The 21,426-nt window shown below is 53.6% G+C and overlaps 1 protein-coding gene across 3 annotated transcripts in view; it reads left to right on the forward strand.

Annotated features, from left to right (window-relative positions):
- The window catches only part of NGF (nerve growth factor), a 53,957-nt gene extending 40,632 nt beyond the window's left edge, over nucleotides 1–13,325 (forward strand). For all 3 annotated transcript variants that reach the window (XM_051856131.3, XM_051856132.2, XM_070076898.2), the window contains exons 2-3: nucleotides 4,686–4,809; nucleotides 12,433–13,325. In XM_051856131.3, the coding sequence (XP_051712091.1) occupies nucleotides 12,445–13,170 (726 nt within the window). In that variant the 5' untranslated portion in view covers nucleotides 4,686–4,809; nucleotides 12,433–12,444 and the 3' untranslated portion in view covers nucleotides 13,171–13,325. The remainder of the gene's footprint in view (nucleotides 1–4,685; nucleotides 4,810–12,432) is intronic.
- The last annotated feature ends 8,101 nt before the right edge of the window (nucleotides 13,326–21,426 follow it).

Here is a 21,426-nt window from a genome sequence, read left to right on the forward strand (position 1 = left end):
TTTCCCTTTGTGTACAGGCTCAGAGTAAGAACACAGGGGGAGAGGAGGGGATTGGGGGCGTGGTTACAGCCATGAAAACCAACAGCAGTGGCACCAACGATTCTTATTATCCCCTCCACCAATGTGTTCTTAGCACCTGCGATTCTCAGTGAGTTTTCCCCGTGCACAGAACTCTTCCAGGTGCAAACCAGGAGGAGGGGGGCTTCAGTTGCCCTGGCACCCTTGCTACCACGTGAGCTGCACTTGGGGCTCACCATTGCTCCAGAGCACAGTACCGGGTGGTGCAAGGATTTGGGTCGAGCATCCCCAGATCATTAGAATTCAAAATGCCAGCAAATAGTCCCTAGGCTTATTTATACTAAGCCAATTATAGCGCCAACACCAAGGAATATTTGAAGTAGCAAGCAAGCAGTAAAAGGCAAACAATGTGCCAATGTTGATTATGTCTGCTTATCAGGAGCAGCATTTCCTGATGCCTGCGTGCTGTATCTTCAGACCTTCTTGTCACCTTTCCTGTGACCACACCTGGACTTCCTATGTGCTGAGATATCCATTTCTTGATGATTTCTCTCAGTCTTCAGCTCACTGAAGCCAGTGCCAAGCCTCTGTTCTTCCTGCACCCCAGTGGCTCTCAGCCCTTCCTGCATGTTGGAATCACTCTGAGAGTGTTACAAGGTCTGTTGCCCAGGCACACTCTAGATCAATTAAGGCTGCATCGCTGGAATGGGACACAGGTGGAGGAGATTGTAAAACCTCCAGGAGGTTCCAGTGTGTGGCTGAGGTTGAGAGCCACTGATGGAGATGACTGGGGGACAGCAGAAAGTGGTACCCAGGGAGGTGCATAGAATCCTTCATGAAATTCTGGCGTGGGGCACTTAGTGGGATGCTGGTTGGCAGCATCAGCAGGTTCAAATAGCAGCAGAGGCACAGACAGCTCCTCTAAGCTACCTGATGCAAAGCTGTTGGACAATTTGCCGGTAATCTAAGTTTCTTCACTGGAGTTGACCACAGTATCATTAAGAACTTAAGAATGTGATGGGGAGGCTACGGCAGTCATCAGGGGAGAGTCGTACAGACTTAACCTCAGGACTGCTCAGAAGAGCCCTCTCTCTCCCAACTCCAGCAGGCTCACAGCTGGTTGGACCAGGTTCCTGGAGTGATGGGTCCTGGCAGCATGGCCCAGAAGTGGGGAGGAGCCTCAACGTGCGATGGGCTGCCCCCTGGAAAGGTGCAGTCAAGTGAGCAGTCCACGGCTGTCGACTGAGCCAGCTCAGGTCTCTCTCTGTGCCTTGGAACCCTCACCTCCCAGGCAGGTTTTAGCTGGAGGACAGCCAGGGTAGAACCTCCTAAAGCCATGGTTCTTGAACTCCAGCATACATCAGCATCACCTGCTGGGCTTGTTAAACCACAGAGTATCTCACTTCACTCCCAGTGTTTCTGATGCAATAGGTCTGTGGAGGCGAACTTGCATTTCTAGCAAGATCCATGACACTCAATACTACTTTGAGAAGCATTGATTTAAAGCAAGAGACAGAGGCCAGGCCAGGGTCGAGAAGAGGTGCACCAGACTGGAATAGCATCCCTTTGGAACCCATAAGGAGGAACAGAAGTTAGTCTTGCAATGAGCTGGGGTTTTCTTCTATGCATTCATCCAAAGTGTGGGAGCCATCTGATTTCTGCTTAAATGAATCCCCCCAGGAGAACACACAGGTTTTAAATACAGACATATGCATGACAGATCGACATTAGAAGTTGATAATGTATAAACTGGATTTGACTTTAGAGCTTTAATCTTCACCAGCATGAGGCTGAAAACACTAACAATATCTGTGAGAATTTTTTAGTGTCTCAGTGTTCTGTAAAGGCATTTTCCAGCCAGGTAGCAAACTACCCATAACAACACTGAAACAGAGGAGGCCAAAGCAGAGGAGGTGCTGGACAGGGTCTCAAATATAACAACCAGGTGTCCAGATGACACAGGCGGGGGACCCTGGTGTGACCAAGATGACTTGGGCCCGAGGTATAGATACCAAGCCGGGGAACTGATGATGGTTGATCTACAGTCAGTCCCCCCAAGAAAGCAGGGACGCCTAGGAGTTGTGGAATTTCTCATGTACGTTGGCCTTCTCACTCTAATTTTCTAGTTGGAAGCCATCCTGGTTTGTGGTAGAATAGCCAAAATATTTCCCTACAAGTTATTCTTATTTCCCTGGTTTTTCCATAGATTAAAAGCAGGCGCTGTCTGTGTCCTGTAGGAAGCAGTTAAGCAGGCTGGCTACAGCAGTGAGATCTGCAAGTTCATTAGCACCTACTGATGTGTATGGTCCAGCGAGTACTCCTTCCCCTCCCCCGCAGCCCCTGCTAAGCTGTGCTTTACTTGGAGCCAAGTCTTGAACTCTGGGGCTATCTGATGCTTTTTCTCCCCTTATTCCCTAACAAACTCCTATCCATCCTTAAAACCCTGTTCAGATCTTACTTCCTCTAGGAGCTTATGTCTCTGACTAGTCTGCCCAGATAAAACTAATTTAATTTCTTCCTCTACTATATTCCTATATATATATATCACACTTACCATAGTACACTTTACAGGTTTGTTCTTGTGCCCTGCTTTCATTATTATTTGCTATAGGGAGTACTAAGTCTTATTCTTTATGTACCTGGCACCAGGCAAAGTGACTGACCCAGGACCTGCCAAGCATCTACTTAGTGAACTAACTGAATTCCAGTGTTTGGGTGGAGAAAGTATTACTTGAGCTTCCAGTAATGTGCAGACTGGACAACATTAACTGCCCTAGAATCACAGATGATCAGAGCCAGAGGGGAGCTTTGCTGTCCTCTGTGCCAGCTGCTTGTCCTATGAAAGATCACGTGCACAGGTGCTCATGCGTGCCGAGTGGCTTTGCCAAGAGCCAGCGCGAACAGGAGCAGAGTGCAGGTCTGTGGGCCCGGGCCGGTGATCTGTCACATACCCAGCTGAAGGATCTGTGAAACAGATGAGCTCCTCTTCCCCATGAGCTGCCGAACAACACCCACCTCCTAGCTGGGGGACACGACAGCGCTCTTTACTGCAGACTCGAACCTTGGTAAAGAGTGTTTGAGGAAGTTTGCATTGCGGCCCGAACTCCAGTTGAGTACTGGAAGGTTTTCCTGGCGCTTTTGGAGGCAAAGAGAGTATTTCGAGTAGTGGGAAGAGGAGTGCAAGCACCCAGGTCTTAGTTTCCTAACTTCTGGTGTAGGAAGGTAACTGCAGAGGCCCCCGCAGCACCGGCCCCAGGTCTGCAGCTGCTCTGTGTGATGGGAGGTTTGGGGAGCCACAGGGCTGCTCCCACATTTGCTTCTGTGGCAGAAGATGCGAGCAGGCTGGAGGAAGACACGTGCTGGGCGTCCACACTGGAAACAGACACAATGGGGATGAGGGGTCCAGGAGACAGGAAGCACAAGCATGCCATTCTAGAACTGTTACGGGGTGGCGGGATACCCCACTCTACCACAAATTCCACAATAGACATAGTACATTCATTCATAAAGTACACCAGCTCACCGATCTGTATACAGCCCTCACTGCCTTCCTGTTGTCTGGAGGGTGAAACCAGAGCTCCCTGCTGTGTCCCTGTAGCTGTGGTCCTTTCCACTTCTCCTGTGTGTTCCAAGGTCTCTTCCCTTCATGCTCGGAAACTTTGGCTTGTTTCTATCTCAGCACCTTTGCACTGACTTTTCTTGCTTTCTAGAATGTTCTCTCCCATTCCTTCTCATCCCTCAGATCTCAGCTTGAAGGTTGCTTCCCCAGGGAGCTCTCACTGACCATCCTGTCACCTGTGGCTTCTCTGTACACGCTGCTGTCACCTGGGTCATCACACCCTGCTTACTTTCTCTGTGGCATATAAAGAGTCCGAAAATACAGTTCACTTACACAAGTCTATAAGCTCCATGAGAATTGCTCTCATTCACTGCTATGTTCCCAGCTCCAAGAACAGGGCTTGGCACATAGTAGGTGCTCAGGTGTATAGAAGTGAGAGAATAAAAACCTTCCATTGTTTCTAGAAACTGCAACCCAAAATTGAATAGGATTTTTTTCTCATTGCATCATCTCCAAGCTTTCAATTCCTAACATTTGATTCCTAACACGGTACTGTAACATTCAGGTTCTGTAGAGCTGCCTGCTGTGTGCCCAGTGCTCGGATTGTCTTCTTTGCCCCCATCACTCATCTAGATTTTCACCAAAGCACCAATTTGTTCTGAATCGCCTGGGCTTTTTCTTCTGTATGACTGGTCCTAGTTGGGCTTCTCCAGAGTTGGGTCTGCCACATCTGCTTTTGTGTAATGTACAGAATGATTTTCCCCTCGGTGGTAGGTTGGGTGCTGCTGGAACAGGACTTTGGTGTGGATCTGGAAGCACCCACACCAGGTATAGGATCAGCCATGGGCTGTGTCCGGGCTGAAACCAAGAGCTTTGGCACAAGAGGGTGAGTCAAGTGCCACTGGAAGTCCTTGTAAGGTCAGACCCTTACAATGTCACTAACTGGATTCTGGTTCCTTCCTGGGCCCTGATGCTGATGAAATCCCAGAACTCGGGGGAATAGGATCTGTCGTGTTGGTACATCCCTCCCCGCTGCCTAGGACGTAGTAACCATCTGGTGGGGTATGTGGTAGACGAACCCATCTGATGCCACCTCTCCCTTCCACAGAGTTCTGGCCTGTGATCGTGCAGTCCAGGGGGCTGGATGGCATGCTGGACCCAAGCTCAGCTCAGCGTCCGGGCCCAATAACGGCTTTTCCAAGGGAGCAGCTTTCTGTCCTGGCCACGCTGAGGTAAGCACCTAAGGGGCAACCTGCTTCCCCAAGGTTCCCAGCTCTGGGGCTGCCAGTCTCTTTGGGGACCCGAAGAGAGAGGACAGCTGGAAAGGAGCTTCCAGCTGAGGAAGGGATCGGACCCACTGCTGACCAGCAGGGCTCTGGTGTGGCACTGAGTGGTGTGCCAGTGTGGGCTTCCTGGGCTTCGTGGGAGAGGAAGTCGCTCACGTTTGCAGGCTGACACCACAGCTTCATATCAAGAGCCTGAGCTGTGCTACCTTTAAAGCACCAGGACCTAGGGCCTCGAATAGAGAAACAGCGTCAGTCAGGCCCTCCACCCAGTTCTCTTGGCTGCCTGAACAGGTGACCTTGTCAGATGGAAGCTCCGTGGTCACACTTATGCCCTTGACCGGTGCAGAGGCATGGAGAAGAGCTATAGGCTGGACACTGGCAGGCCAGGCTCTGAGTTCCACCTCTACTAAGGATATGCCCGAGTTCCAGGTGCTTTTTCTCTGTTTCCTCATCTGTAAAATGGAAATAGTGTGGCCTACGCCCCAGGTTTGTGGTGATGAGTAGCTGGACAGTTATGTCCACTAAGCAATAAAGATCATATCAGTCCATTTATTGTCACTAAAATGAAATCCCCGAAACAATGTACTTGTGAAGGAAGACGGTTTCTTTTGGTTTGCAGTTGTGCCGGCTCACAGTTCAAGACTGAGTAAGCTCCATTAATTTAGCCAACTGGTGAGGCTTGGAGGAGGACATTGGCAAAGGGCACGCAGAGGGAGGGCCACGTGGCCATCCAGGAAACGGGGGGGGGGGGCGGGGTCCAGCTGGGTTTCACCACCAGCCCTCCTAAGAGAACTGTCCTCCTCAGGCATGTCCCCAGTGGCCTCAGGACCTCTCAGTGGGCCCACCTCCCAGTTCCATCACTGGGGCAGGTTCTACCCTCTCAGTATCCTCACCCTGTAAATTTGAGAATGAAACATCTGCATGAGTTTGGGACCAAATCCTGTGGAAACCCTCCCAGTGATCTCATTTTTCCCTCGTTCATTTGAAGATTCAAACACTGGGACCAGTGGCTTCTGTTCCCATTCATGCAGTCATGCACACCTGGCCCGGGGGAGACCAGTAATCCCACAGGTCCCCTCTCCTGTGGCTGGTGCTCTGTGGCCACGTATTTCCATCATGGACATTTTCCGTACTTGGGGCTCATGTCTATGTGGTACCTAGCAACCTGATGAACTAGATGTAAAAGCAGTGAACATGGAAATGTTCCTTAGCATCTGGATGTGTGAGCTCAGGAAGGCAAAACTCACAGTGTGGTGAACAGCAATTTCAGTTGGTTTTGGGAGTGGAGACAACACACACCATGTCTGATCAGCTGCCCAAGCATGGCCTCTGACCACTGTCCTCTATAAGAGGTGGAGACAAGTAGCAGTGTCCAGTTGACCCCGACAGACTCCAGCTGCATGACCCCCGCCATGTAGTCCTGCAAGGCTCATGTCTGTCCTCTGTAAAGTTACAGCCCCCAGACCATCAGCAACACCACCCCCTGGGAATGGGGATTCCCATTCCCCTCCCCAGCAGACCTACAGAACACAGATTCTGGGGTGGAGCCCAGCAGTCTGCAGTTGGGCAGACTCTCCAAGGGATTCTGAAGCCCTAAAGTTTGAAAACTTCTGGACCTTTTTTTAAAAAATTTATTTATTTGAGAGGTAGAGTTACAGAGAGAGAGGGAGAGACAGAGTGAGAGGACTTCCATCTGCTGGTTCACTCCCCAGATGGCCGCAACAGTTTGAGTGGAGCTGAGCTGATCCCAAGCCAGGAGCCTGGAGCTTCTTCCGGGTCTCCCATACGGATGCAGGGGCCCAAGGACTTGGGCCATCTTCCACTGCTTTCCCAGGCCATAACTGAGAGTTGGATCGGAAGAGGAGCAGCCAGCACTAGAACCAATGCGTATAAGGGATGCCAGTGACGCAGGCGCAGGATTACTATGCCACAGCACCAGCATCAAGAGGACCTCTAGATTTTAATCCCTCGCATCCCTTGCAGGCAACATGTCCTCCCGGGAATCCCGTCTAGGCAATGCTGGCAGAGACCCTGGGTTTTATCCCTTCAATACGTCTCTCTGCTCATCCCAGGACACCTCTGGGATACCTCCCTGGGGAACTGGGAAGCCACCAAAGTCTGACCACACTGCGTGCAGCCTCCAGCAGCCAGGAGTGTCTGATTCTTTACAACCGAACACAGCAGCCAGTTTACATCACGGGCAGAGGCCGAGAGTAAGGCAAGGATGACCCTTGACCCACTTTCAGCAAGTGGCCAGTGCCATGGAGGAGGAGGAGCTGCATTGCCTTGGCCACAAGAATTTCCTCTCACCAACAGTCAGTGACCTCACTTCATTGATGCAGTCTCTGAAGCCAGTGTCACGGACAGCTCTTGACTTGTCTCTCTCTCTAAGGCCGAAACTACCTTACTGCCTGTACAAGTGCCTGCACCGACACGGTTGCCAAGTCTCCCAGTAGCATCAGCCCTCCTAGCCACAAATATTCCAGCCTAGCTCTGTCCAGCAGCTTCGTCACCTAGTCACACAAAGCTAGAGTTGTGTGAAGATCGCCCAGCCGGTGCAGGAATGGTCTCTTGCTAACGAAGTGTGTGCATCACAGGAAATCCACAGGCCGTGCCGCTGCTTGGGAGGGGGAAGGAGCGCTGGGTGGCCCCCCGGCAGCTGGACTGAAAGCCATCCTGACTGGGCGTCCTGTTCTTAGTCATTCGTCTTCCCTCCTGGGGAGAGGCAGCATGAATACAGCACGTTTGCCCATGACGCAGAACGTGTCCCTTCACATGAGCCCCCTACACGCCCCTTCTCCAGCTCTGCCCAGTGAAGCCATGCAGAGAGCTGCCATCCACTCAGGAGCAAGGCTTCGAATAAATAAAAAACCGCTCACCCCACACCCCCGCGCCCCATCGCTGGTTCATTTTCATCACGGGGAGAACGTTCTTTTCCAAACTGCCTTGTTTCACTAGAATAGAAAACACACCTGTTTCGTTCTTTCTTCCTCAATCTTCTGATGACTTTTACTAAGAAGCTCTTTGCAAGTTTGGAAAGAATATAGGAGTGCACCATCACAAATCAGTCAAATATTTTTTTTAAATACCTTTTCCTCTAAAACCCGAATGGGAGATGGAGCTGAGTCATTTTCAGGTCTCCGTGAGTGATTCCACTGTGTAATGCTAACCTCTGTTGTGGCTGAGTGCCCTGTGACACAGTGCCCTGTGTAGCTTGACAGTGAATTCAGAAGTCATGCTGGCCTTGAAGAGGCAGCCTTGTGGGCTGGGTGAAGGAGGACGAGCAGAGCTAGGCAGCCTAGCAAACCTTACAACTGCTAGAAGTCACAGAAAGCCGGAACTGGGACGATGTCCCCAACGTCATTGCTCAGCTGGAGACATTCAGGAACGTGGCAGGAAGGGAGCTGGCCTCCATGCTCACTGATTCTCAGAGCTGGGGCCACCTTGTAGCGTGGGTCACGAGGCAATGACGATGAGTGGGACGCTTGTCTGTGCGCCACGAATCCCTCCTCCAGCAGGGAGGGCGAGAAGAGAATGCTGCCGCCATAGAACGGAGATGCCTGAAGAGATGGAGAAGGGAGGGTCTGGTGCCTTGGAATCAGAGGCAGGTCCCCAGTGGAGGTGGCAGGGAAGCTGGATGTTGACAGACAGCAGGAGGGATTCCAACCTGCAGAGCGGAAAAGGCCCGTGGCGGGCAGGGAAGGGGGCAAGCCTCCTAAGGAGGGTTTGAAGGGAGGGCAGCTGTGGGGAGGTACGGAGCAGGCAGGGCCCTGGAGGAATTCCCTGTGTCTGGAATGACAACTATGTGAGGGGAGTAGGAGGTGGGCCCGACGGCCAGGCTGAGCAGTCCCCACAGGCTCCCTGGAGCAGGGGCTGGAAACAGAGCAGGGCTTTGAGAGGCCATGTGGAGCAACCAAGGGTAGGAAGAGAGGCCGGCGCATCGGCTGGAAGACTGTTCCCCGGCCTGCAGGAGAGACACAGCAAGCAGCATGGGAAGGAAACTACAGTTTCCAGAGCCGCTGCTACAGCAAACCCCCAGGGCTGGGAGGAGCAGCAGTGGGGCCAGGCAGGGAAGAGCAGAGTCTGGGCGGGAGGTAGGCTCAGAACGGCTGGAGGAGGACTCACGGTTCCAGCCACAGAAGGGACATGTGGAAAACCACATCCAGGATGATGGGCGATACCATCAGCATGGAGAGTAGTCCTGGAACTGCTCTGTAACTCATCAAGTGGCCAGAACCAGGCGCTGCTGTTGAGTGGAAGGCGGAAGCAGGAGAGCTGATGCGGACGCCGAGGGTACAGATTTTTGTTCAGGACGCCTTCCATCTGAAACGCTAGCGTCCACGGAGAGGTGCCCGCGGGCCGCTGGAGGCCGAGAGCCGCAGGTGTGGGCTTCCCGGTCCAGGAGTTTCAATCAGCTCCGTAGAAGAGGATGAGCTCACCGAGGGAGGGGCTGTGGAGTGCAGGGCAGCGTGTCCCTAATTTCTACCAAAACTCTAAGCGTTAGGCAACTCCTCATTTCCCTATCCAAATTCTAATCATTATTACTCCTTTAGATAAAAGAGATGAATTTTGGTTTTGTCTCTTCTCCTTCAATTCACCTGATGAGAGATATTGTATACTGAGAAGACAGAAATGAAATAGGAAAAGAGGAGAAGGCTTCAGTTAGCCACCAGCTGGACACCAATTTGCAAGATCGTTGGTCACCAGAACCAGAGGTGCTTGAAGCTCAGCTATGCTACCGCCTCCTCTGCATGGTGAGCTGGCAAGTCGGAGCCAATAGAAATACGCTTCCGGGGCGGTGCTGTGGCGCAGAAGGCTAAGCCGCTGCCATCCCGTCTGGGTGCCAGTTCCAGTCCCAGCTGCTCCACTTCCAACCCAGCTTCCTGCTCATGCACCTGGGAAAGCAGGAGAAGATGGCCCAAGTCCTAGGGCCCCCGCACCTGTGTGGGAGACCCAGAAGAAGCTCCTGGCTCCTGGCTTCAGATCAGTGCAGCTCAGGCTGTTGTGGCCATTTGGGGAGTGAACCAGCGGATGGAAGACCTCTCTCTGTGTCTCTGCCTGTGCTTCTGTGTGACTTTGCCTTTCAAATAAATAAATAAAATCTGTAAAAAAAAAAAAAAAAGAAAGAAGAAAAGAAATTTGCTTCAGAGTAACTGAAAAGAAAAGAATTCGGTGGTCTCCTTGGTATCTCACCAAAGAGCTGTCTTTTTCCAGCTGAATGAAAGTACAGTATTGAGGAGAATGTGTTGCACATGGGAAAAGAAGCAAGTAGCCATGTGCACAAAGTCTGCGCCACGGTGGAGCGAAGACAGAAGGCGAGCTTCTCTGGCTGCCCCATTTATGCTTTGGTTCATTCTCCTTACATTTGTCAAGGGCCTGGTACCTGACAGACACTGCACGTGGCCCCAGAAACACTGAGTTGCAAAGCACCTGGCTCCTGAAACACTCTAAGGCGACTGTGAACCCCAGCAACAGGAGAGGCTGCGGGGTGATTCACACAGTGCCTTGGACGATGAGGTGCACGCCGAGGGGTGGAGCAACCAGCGACAGTAAGGGTGGGGCATGAGACGTGACTCTGCCCTCCAGGCCCTCCAGGCCTGCAGGGAGACAGGCTCCAATAACAGCTTTGAAAGAGGGCGGAGAAAGGGGAAACTTCAGCTAGGAAAAGATGTGGGTGACGGTGCTCGATCAGGACAGAAGCAGCGATAGAACCAAAGACAAAATCCGCAGGGAGACTGCAGTGACTCCAAATCCGCAGGTTTTGTGAGCATCTACTTTGTCCTAACACGTGGGAAACAGCATTGATTGCCCACATTCTATCAAAGAGGGAGCCAGGGCTCCGAGGAGGTAAGCGGCTTTCTTCTGCTAACAAGCCGTCAAGTTAGGTACCCAAAGATTTGCTAACCCCAGACCCAACGCAAAGTTCTGCTTACTGACTTGGTAGGAGAGAAAGCACCCACGCATGTTCTGTTCGGAAGGGCAGAATGGGAAGATGCCACTTTCGACTGGAGGGATCTGAGCATAGGTGGCATCTGTGCCAGACTGGGAGAGAAGGACCCATGAGGTTGAGACAGAGAGATGGAAGAAAGGACAGGGTTGTGCATTTAATCCTACCAAGGAGGTCTAGGAGAGCTTCGCAGAGGAGGTGACACTGGCTCTGGCCCTGCAGCTGTGAACAGGAGCCCAGCAGAAGAAGCTGAAGGGTCCCCAGGAGCAGAGCAGCTGTCAGGATGGCTCAGAAAGACTCAGAAAGGTGTACCTGCAGTGCACTGGGAAGCCCTCCTGGGGCCAGATAGGTTCATGCCATTTGGTCTATCATCATGTAAGAAAAATAGGGGCAAGCGCCATGGCTCACTTGGTTAATCCTCCACCTGCGGCGCTGGCATCCCATATGGGTGCCAGGTTCTAGTCCTGGTTGCTCCTCTTCCAGGCCATCTTTCTGCTGTGGCCCGGGAAGGCAGTGGAGGATGGCCCAAGTGCTTGGGTCCCTGCACCCATGTGGGAGACCAGGAAGAAGCACCTGGATCCTAGCTTCGGATCGGCATAGCTCCGGCCATGGCGGCCATTTGGGGAGTGAATCAATGGAAGGAAGACCTTTCTCTCTGTCTCTCTCTCACTGTCTGTAACTCTACCTGTCAAATAAATAAATAAAAATCTTGAAAAAAAAAAGAAAGAAAAATATAAAAGAGAAGACCTGTTTAAGAATAGAAGCGTAAGGGAGGGCGGGCAGAAGGGAGGGCGAGTGGAAGGGCAGACTGGCACTGGCGTTTTGCGTGCTACTTCTAGTGCATTTTTATTGGTGACTTTAGGCCTGTTAGTTAACTATTACCCATGAATCAGTTTCCTTATGTGCTTTGAAACGATGGCAAATCCCAACCCAAGTCACAGACTGATGAGAAGTTAAGTGCATTTGAAAAATATGAAAACCTCACACCAGGAAAACCCGTCATGCCAGTAGTGTGTGCATATGTGTGGGCTGGAGGCTGAACAGACACGTGGATTAGACGGTCCTAGAGCCACGTGGCTTTTGGCACTCAGGATGTGCTGTGGCTTTGGCACAAGGGTGCTGGGCCATCAGATCTTCAGACTTCCCAGGGGAGACCAGCACAGCCATGTCCTAGGCACAAGTGCTGGGAAGAGGCATCAGCCTCATCCCTACCCGCCCCACCTCCCTGGTGCACACACACCCGTTCCCTCAGCTGCCTCCTCTGGCAACCAAGGAGCTCAGAGGATTCCATCTGACATTGCCAGTGCACCCCAAGCTCCCTGGGTGAATTGCAGGGGCTCTGTCCCAAGCCCATCCCATCCATAAGATGACCATTCACAAGATTATCAGAGGCAACTTGGGTCCACGCTTATGGTCCCTGTGTAATTATGGCTGGCACCGCCCCCTGCTCTGCCTCAAGCGACTCTACTTGAATGATGCCATCTAGGGGTTCCTTACCCATAGACTCCCCAAGCGCAGCCTCCCGTGATCCTCTTGGGAAGTCAACTCCGAGGGCTCTTGGACCAAGCTTTTGACAACACTCAGTACCCCGTGGAATGACCCTGGTTTCTTTCTTATTCCAGGTGCATAGCGTAATGTCCATGTTGTTCTACACTCTGATCACAGCGTTACTGATTGGCATACAGGCGGAACCACATGCAGACAGCAATGTCCCAGCAGGACACGCCCTGCCCCAAGCCCACTGGACTAAACTGCAGCATTCCCTGGACACAGCCCTCCGCAGAGCCCGCGCAGCCCCTGCCGTGGCCATAGCTGCACGGGTGGCCGGGCAGACCCGCAACATCACCGTGGACCCCAGACTTTTTAAGAAACGACGCCTGCGGTCCCCCCGGGTGCTGTTCAGCACGCAGCCCCCGCTGGCCGCTGTGGACTTTGAGGAGCTGGACCTGGAGGTGGACGTGGGCTCCCCCTCCAACAGGACTTACAGGAGCAAGCGCTCGGCCCCCCACCCCGTCTTCCACATGGGAGAGTTCTCGGTGTGCGACAGCGTCAGCGTGTGGGTTGGGGACAAGACCACCGCCACGGACATCAAGGGCAATGAGGTGAAGGTACTGGGGGAGGTGAACATTAACAACAGCGTGTTCAAACAGTACTTTTTCGAGACCAAGTGCCGAGACCCCAATCCCGTGGAGAGCGGGTGCCGCGGCATTGACGCAAAGCACTGGAACTCGTACTGCACCACGACTCACACGTTCGTCAAGGCGCTGACCACGGACGACAAGCAGGCCGCCTGGCGCTTCATCCGCATCGACACAGCCTGCGTGTGCGTGCTCAGCAGGAAGGCTTCCCGGAGGGGCTGAGCTGCCCGCGGCCCCCTCCCCCCGCCCCCCACACTCTCCTGGGCCCCCTCCCTACCTCAACCTGTAAATTATTTTAAATTATAAGGACTGCATGGTAATTTATAGTTTATACAGTTTTAAAAAAGAATCATTATTTATTAAATTTTGGAAGCATCCGTGGGCCGCCACCTGGGTCGTTTGTCTCCTCTGCCAGCCTGGAGAAGAGCCTGGGGGGGGCATTTGCAGCAACATCCTCCAGCTCTCTGGGCGGTCCCGCCTGCAGCCTGAGCCCACGGTCCCCCCCACCCCCCGCAGCGGTCGGGTCCGTGACTTCGGGGAAGGGAACTGGTTTCAGCGATTAGCCTTAGCCAGGCATGATTAAGAAGGGAAGTCGGCTTGGTTGCCACTTTGTTCTACATTCCAGAGCCCAAGCTGCTTAATCCTTGGATTACGTGCGCCGCAGCCAGGATCTGTGTGTCTTGATTGCCACGCTTGGGGGAGTTAGCGAGGAGCCTCATCAGAAGGCAGGTCGCCGCTGGCGGGGCTGCCCCCAGCCTCCGGGAGGCCAGGTGTGGCCCCTGGGGACTGCAAAGGTAGACAGGAAGAGGCTCGCAGCAAAGGCCAGTGAGGCTGCTCGTCTGGGGGGGATCTACTTGCCGTCAGCACAGCTGTAACAGAATCTGCTCCCGAGGCCCGTCACGCTCGATCTGGTTTCATGTTCAGATTGCTGTGGCACTCATGGCTGCTCCTCCACTTATCCCCCGGTGGCTTCCTGCAGGGAGACTGGGTTACTCCAGAACACCGGGGCCTCCGACCCCCTTGCCACCCACGTGCAGCCCCAGCAGCCACTCCCACTGGCTCCCAGGTCAGCCCACGAGCTGGGAAGCCAAAGGCCCAGAGGGGGGAAGAGCTTTCAAAGACCTTGTTTTAATCTTTTAAAAACATTTATTTATTTATTTATTTGAATGAGTTAGAGAGGAGAGAGAGAAAGAGAGAGAGGAGGTTCTTCCACTTGCTGCTTCACTCCCCAGATGGTCGAAATGGCCAGGGCTGGGGCAAGCTGAAGCCAGGAGCCAGGAGCTTCTTTCAGGTTTCCCATGTTGGTTGTGTGGGCCCAGGCACTTCTACTGCTTTCCCAGGTGCATTAGCAAGGAGCTGGATCTGAAGTGGAGCAGCCAGGGCTCGAAATGGTGCTCATATAGGATGCCAGCATTGCAGGTGGCAGCTTAACCCTCTATGCCACAACACTGGCCCCTTGTTTTAATTTCTTATTTAGTTATTTGGAAGGCTGAGAGAGAGAATCTTTTTTTTTTTTTTTTTTTTTTTGACAGGCAGAGTGGACAGTGAGAGAGAGAGACAGAGAGAAAGGTCTTCCTTTGCCGTTGGTTCACCCTCCAATGGCCGCCGCGGCCGGCGCGCTGCGGCCGGCGCACCGCGCTGATCCAATGGCAGGAGCCAGGAGCCAGGTGCTTTTCCTGGTCTCCCATGGGGTGCAGGGCCCCAGCACTTGGGCCATCCTCCACTGCACTCCCTGGCCACAGCAGAGAGCTGGCCTGGAAGAGGGGCAACCGGGACAGAATCCGGCGCCCCGACCGGGACTAGAACCTGGTGTGCCGGCGCCGCTAGGCGGAGGATTAGCCTAATGAGCCGCGGTGCCGGCTGAGAGAGAGAATCTTATCTGTTGATTCACACACAAATGCCCACAGCAGCAAGGGCAGGGCCAGGCCAAAGCCAGGAGCCAGGAACTCACTCCAGGGCTCTCACATGGGTCGCAGGGGCCCAAGTAGTTGAGCCATCAACTTCCCAAAGCATGCCTTAGCAGGAAGCTGGACTCCTGAGTGGAGCTAGAACTTGACCCAGGCACTCCAATATACAATACAGGCGTCCCAAGCCCTATTTTATCTGCTGAGCCAAACCCCTGCCCTAACGTGTTCATTTTCCACTGGGTGATTTCCATAAGTGACCAAATGTGGCAGGCGTCATGGGGCCTGTGGAGAGGAGTGCAGAGAGACAAAGATCAATGGAGTGAGAACCAGTAGAGATAAACCAGGGCAGATGTGGCAGGCAGGTGGGGCCTGCAGAGCCAGGCGTGAAGGGGGAGGGGAGGTAGAAGACCCCCATGGGATGTGGGGAGGGGCAGGAGGAGGAAAGCAAGACAGAGACTCCAGGATCCAGCCTGGGGCAGAGCCCCCCTCCCCAGCCCCTGGCTGCTGCCTCCCCCCTGCCCCCAAGCCACCAGTGTCTCTGCAGACACAGCCCGGTCTCTCCTCTTCTTCACCCTCCAGGATGGAGTGCCTGTTCTGGCTTTTCCCAGAGAACAGGTCCAAACTGTGCATCAGAGAAAGAGCAAGTGGTCATACTGGCTGCCCCATAGGCCTCACTCTCCAAGCCCTCCCTGCCCCTGTCCTGAGTGGGGCCAGTGAGGCAGGGAGCGCTGGCGTGGGAGCCGTTGCCCAGCATAGAGTGTGAGGGAACCAGCTCTGTTTTTCTCTCAGAGCTACTGCAGTTGCAATAGAGATTTACGTTCTGGAAACAGCAACCAGAACATTCTATGCTGCGATGCTTGGTCAGATAAAGGCTTTGGGCAGCGAGCCCTCCCACTGACCTGCGACTGTGGCTGTTTGCTGGGTTCCAGGCGCGGGGGGCCCTTACTTTTAGGGCACCACAGGCCCTCTGGGTCCTGGGTGTGGGGCGAGAGGGGTGGTGAGGGAGACGGTGAGGAAGCTCGCAGCTGGCAGGTTGCTCGTGAGCTGCCGCACCAGTGACGAGAGCCCCAGAGAGCGGCCCCAGCCCAGCAGGACACCTAGGAGGCCTTAAAGATGCTTTGGGGTCCCCTGGCCTGCCCAAGGGGGAGGCTGAGCCTCTGAGGGAGGACAGAGGGGGCTGTGGCTCTTCATTGCCAGCTGGGTGGCTCTCCTGCCCCTTCCAGTAAGAGGAGGAGGCCCCCTCATCCCAGGAACACCACCACCTGCCTTCCCCAAAGGTCAAGTTCGCCCTTGGCCAAAACTATGTAGTCTCAGCATGGGAGCCCATGTTTTCACACAACACGATGGCTGAAGGGAGCTAGCGTGGTCCAAAAACAGCCCTGTGTCTGGTGGTCCCCGCTAGTGTGGCGCCTGCTCCCATGCTCCCATGGGGGCTGCAGGGCTCTGGCTTTCAGACCAGTCCAGGAGGCAGCCCGCGGCCGCCAGGGCCCCAGTCTGTCTAAATGCACCGAATGGTGGCTCTGAAGGCCTCCTGCGCCCTGCTGAGGCCGGACATCTGCACGTCCTGCAAACTTGCCTTCTGGGGCCTCACTGGGATTTTCCTACCCCGGGGTGAGCATAGGTCCCTGTCTGCTGAGCAGCCCCCATGCTGGCTCAGCCTCAGCCCCGCGCAGCCCAGCCCTGCAAGCAGGGTTCCTGCTGGCCTCAGGTAGATGCAAAGCCCGGATCCTGGGAGATGCGAGCAGGGCCATACCTGTCGCTCTGACCTCTGTGGCTGTAGCCGGAGCACCTGCCTCGCCCAGAGGTCCTAACAGGAAACCCACCAGGAGGGTAGATTTTCAGCAACACCCAGTCTGCTATTTTCATCCGGGTGTGTTCCAGCAGTCTCCCCTCCGCTTTCTCCTTAGCGTAGTCTGCATGGCAGGAGGAGGACAAAGGGGCAAGGGGCCTCCATGCCTGGGCTGTGTGTGCTATGCTCCTTGGGACAGAGAGACAGGCTGGGGAAGTAGAACCAAGTAGACCCCTGGGGGCCTGGACTTAGCTTCAGCCTCAGAGTCTGAGCCCTCAGGCCTGAGCGGGTCGACCAGCGGGAGGCTCCCAGCCTCTGTGTCAAGGTCACTGGCTGGGGCAGATACTGAGGAAGCAGCCAGGTGTGATGGTCCCAGCTCCCTGGTTCCTGTCGGTGAGACTCCAGCAGGTCACAGCTCTGCAGCTGTGAAATGAAACCGCCATGCCCGTATCACAGAGTTGTGAGCGCCAAGTCCCCCGCAAGAGGAAGGCAAGGTAATTTATTCCCAGCGGTCGCGGTGCTGCTCGCTATGCGTGTGTCTGTTGGCAGATGTGTAGATTGGGTGGGAAACCCCCGTGGGCATCCAATATGGATGCGGCAGAGCCAGGCTCGGAGCATAGGGGAAAGAATGGCAGCTCTGCAGCTTCAGCTGCGGCCTGAATCTGGGCTCAGAGAGGCTACAATAGGTTCTAGAAGCTCCAGTGCAGTGGTTAGAGCATGGCTTTGGGGTCAGACAAGCAAGGCGCTTCTGTTTAGGCTGTGTTTCAGTCTCTTCATCTGTGAAACGGGAGTAGTTACAGTGCTTTCCTCAAAGGGCAAGAGCTAATTCAGTGAGATAATATGCATAAACAGAAACAAGTGCCTAGCACTTAAGGAGTGTGTAATGCATTTTTCATTCTGAAAAGTAGATTGGTGGAGAAACCCTAAAAATGATGTTGAAGTGGGGTCGAACAGCTTTCCCCAGGACAGGCAGCGTCCTGGACAGGTCTTGTCACAGATGCGTTCTGTGGCAAGCAACACGGCCATCACTCAGAGTGGCCATTAGCACTTCCTAGACACTCGCTGCATGTGGGGCGGGGCGCTGAGCGGGCAGTGGTTCTGAGCGGGCCTCAGGGTCCTAAAACTCAAGGCTACCATAGTAGACAGAAAGACTCCTTGTGCGCAGCCCCGCCAGAAAGCCGCTACAGGCTGCACGCATCTCTGGGATGTGCTTCTGCCCTCCTTGGCCAGCCTGTAAACCATCGGCTCCGAGAGTTTCCACGAGTCGTGCATGTGGGATCTGCTTTGCTCTGATTCACTTGGATCTGCAGCTGAATAACCCTCGCCTTCCCAATGCTCACCTGGGTGTGTGGAGACGGCTCAGGGGCCCAGAGCCAGGTGTGGGTTGGGCAGACCATGCCACAGCAGCAGCCTGAGGAATCTCCCTCCAACACAGGCTGCTCCTCTAAGTCAAAGATGCGTTACAGCCGTACCCCTTCAGCACCTGGATCCAACATCGCCTGCAGCAGGGCAGGGATGCCGAGGTCAGCCCTGTCTTTGTGTCCCTCTCATCATTCCTACCCTTGCTGCCTGTCCCTTGCAGCTACTGCACATCAGCAGTCAGTGGGTTCCTGCTCTTGGTTGAAGACGAGGTGCTGCCTGAGGCCGCTGAGTAACTCTCGGGGTGAGTGTGGTGGTCAACAGTGTGGTCACACTGTGTGGGCCAAAGCCTGGCCTCACCACTAGCGTGGCGGGTGGACAAGTCACTCTGCCCTCTGCACTTCTCTTCTCCTCTGTGTAAAATGTGGACGATAACAATAGAATCCACTTTGCTGTATTGCAAGGTGCTCAGTCCAGTGCAGTGAATGATTGCAATCAAAGAGGTAAATAGACACACAGCTACATACACATACGTGCACGGAAATAGGCACAGTATACAAATATACACACATAGGGAGATACAAAGGTTGCGTGAGAGTGTGTGCATGTGCATGTATGTGTGCATTTGTGTGCATTTATGTTGTGTGCACACAGTGTGTGCACATATGTGCGCATTGTGTGCCCACACACATGTGCATTTGTGTGTGCATGTGTATAAGGGTGTGTGCGTGTGTGTGCAAGTGTGTATGTGCACACGCGTGCATGCATTTGTGTGTGCATAATGATGTCTACATGTGTGTGCAAGTGTGTGTATGTGCACACATGTGTGTGCAATTGTGTGTGAGTGTGTATTGTGTAAGTGTGTGTAATAACCTGTGAGAGACAAGAAGCAGCCAGGAAGTTCATAATTTACCCCCACAGGCAACCTGACTTAAGGAAACGACTTTTGAACTGTTTGCAAAAGCAGAAGTAGAGTGGAATGGCTGTGCTGCGTTGGGACTTATTCACGGGTGCACGAGTGAGAGGGCTGCCTCGCTGTTGTCTCACTTCACCGGGGTGAGGAAGCAGCATCTCCTGCGCATGCCAGCCTTGGGGAAATCCAGAGAGAAACCAAGGGAGCTCCTGTGGTTGGGCACGGGTAAAGCCCGCTTATGCTTTCCACAAAATCTTGTCTGTGTCCAGACCCAAATCCAAAGAGCTGGTCAAATATTTTCCTGAAGACGAGCCCTCCTCCAGCGCTATCAGCTGGTTTTCTAGATTGCCAAAATATAAAACAAAGAGAAAGCTATGTAGGTGCCCTGCACTCCTCGCTCCAGGGCTGCACTCGGGTCGGAGGCCCACTTGGAGCCTTGACTAATGCTCAGTGCCACAGTTACGTGCGGTCTCCTGCTTGGCGGCCTTTCCTCCTTTATCTCACCCTCACCATTCCTTTCACTTTGACATAATGAAAGTGCAACTTGCACACTGTCTCGAGATTGCATATGATAATTGGAAGCATGTGTCTGAGCTGGCATCCCTTCAAAGGGCTCTGCAGCTCTGACTCAGGCCGTCTCCTGATTGCAAGCGCCATCCCCGGAGCTGGCTTCCCAGCCCTCACATTCCTTCAGCTGCACCTTAGCGTTAACTCTTGTTGGGAGAAGCCGGCTGCAGGCAGAGCTCACGGCCGAGCTTCGACAAGGGCTGGCATCCTACAGCAAGGCTCTGGCCTTGACATCTGGGCACCCGCCTTTCCAACAGTCACAGTGAGACCCAGGAGGCCCAGCCTCAGAAAGGACGTGCTGATGGGTCACCACAGGAGCCTGGGCCTTTAGGGCCACTGCCTGGATTCTCAAGGGACGTGACGCTGGCTTCTCGGTGATCCAGCAGTGTGGTTTTGTGTCAATATCTCCCCCAGGAGGCCCCTGAGGAACATGTGGAATTGATGGCCATGTTCCTCTCCAATCCCCAGACCATTGACTGGCAGGTCGAGGGGCCCTGTTCAGCCCAGCAGAGACCAACTGCACAGGCGGGATGGGTGAGGGGCCGCGATCAGCCTGGTGTAGACATGGGGGTAAGATGGGCCCCCGGCCTCTAAGTCCTCCCATCTCAAGTACAGGCTGAGTAGAGGACTTGGGGTCTTTGTTCAGCTTTCTTTGTGGACTTGCCTCTGTACCTACCGCCCAATCCCAGCACGGGAGGCAGCCTCCAACACGCCATGCTGTGGCAGTGACTGCCTGCCCCCGCCCTGTGCACACACCCCTTAACCTCTGCTTCTCCTCTCCTGCTCTCACTCCCATCTCACCCCTGCTGAGTTTGAGACTCTCAGCTGGCCCCGACTCTGCCCCTGACCTTGCCTGGGGCTCTCTGATTCCGTAGGTGAGGGGTGGGGGCTGTTATTTTCATTTCTGGGGACCACACAGGCCTCCTCACATCTCACTTAGGAGTTTTTGATGGGGTTCATCTCTGCATCTTGGAGTCCAAACTGGACTTGGGGAGATCAGTCCTGGCATAAGTTCCAGCCAGAACTCTGCCTTCAACTCCAGGGCCTGTGTCCCACATCAACCTTGGTGTCCTCCCTTGATGGAGAGATGTCAAAAAAGGGGCCCATCTGACTTGTGTCACACTGAGAAGAATACAATGGGATGACAACCAAGTCCCAGAGAGGTAGTGCACACCCCAAGGGCGAGCTGGGGGAAGAGGCGGGCGGGTAGAAGCTATGTGTGACTCAGAGCCAGCTCGTGGCCTTCTTTGACCCTAAGCTTCTCCCTCTTGAAGATGAGGGATGAAAAGTCAGCACCCTCCGTGTCAGAGATCTTGGACTGGCCTACAACTCCCCAGAGGGTCTTCTTTTACCACACCCAGGATGGTTTACAGAACACTCGACGCAGCCATCAGCAGCGGTTGTAAAAATGAAAAATGTCACAGTACGATGTGTAAAACGAGTAGTTCCCATCCGTCTCCAAGAGTTTGCCTTCCTTCAGCTTTAAGGAGATGGATTCCACAGCCAGACCATGTCAGGAGTCACTTGGAGCATTTGAAAACCCCATACCAGACTTCTTGGTGGCCATATGTGGAGTTTCCACCACAGACTCTCACCCTCAAAGGGCAATATACAGTTTATTTACAGTTTGTCATATTTGAAGAATGTCATTTAAAAATAACCAGCTCTATTCCTCTCTCTCTCTCTCTGTCTCGTTGGCTCCTGTCTTGTTCCATAACAGTTGCTGCTGTAAACACAATCTTTCTTATCCATTACTTAAAAATTTCACTATTTTGGGTAAAAGATCATGAACATAGTAAAAATGAGGCTTAGGTTTTCCCTAAGAGGGGCTTTGCTGGAGAAATATATTACAAAAATTCCAACCACTGAACGTTTATCAAGACAGATGGCCAGTGAATTCTCTGAATTAATAGCTGCCCAATGCAATAAAATAAAATACAGGT

The sequence above is a fragment of the Oryctolagus cuniculus genome, chromosome 7 (assembly GCF_051225735.1).
Source record: "Oryctolagus cuniculus isolate XC-2025 breed Fujian yellow rabbit chromosome 7, ASM5122573v1, whole genome shotgun sequence".
Taxonomy (NCBI): Eukaryota; Metazoa; Chordata; class Mammalia; order Lagomorpha; family Leporidae; genus Oryctolagus; species Oryctolagus cuniculus.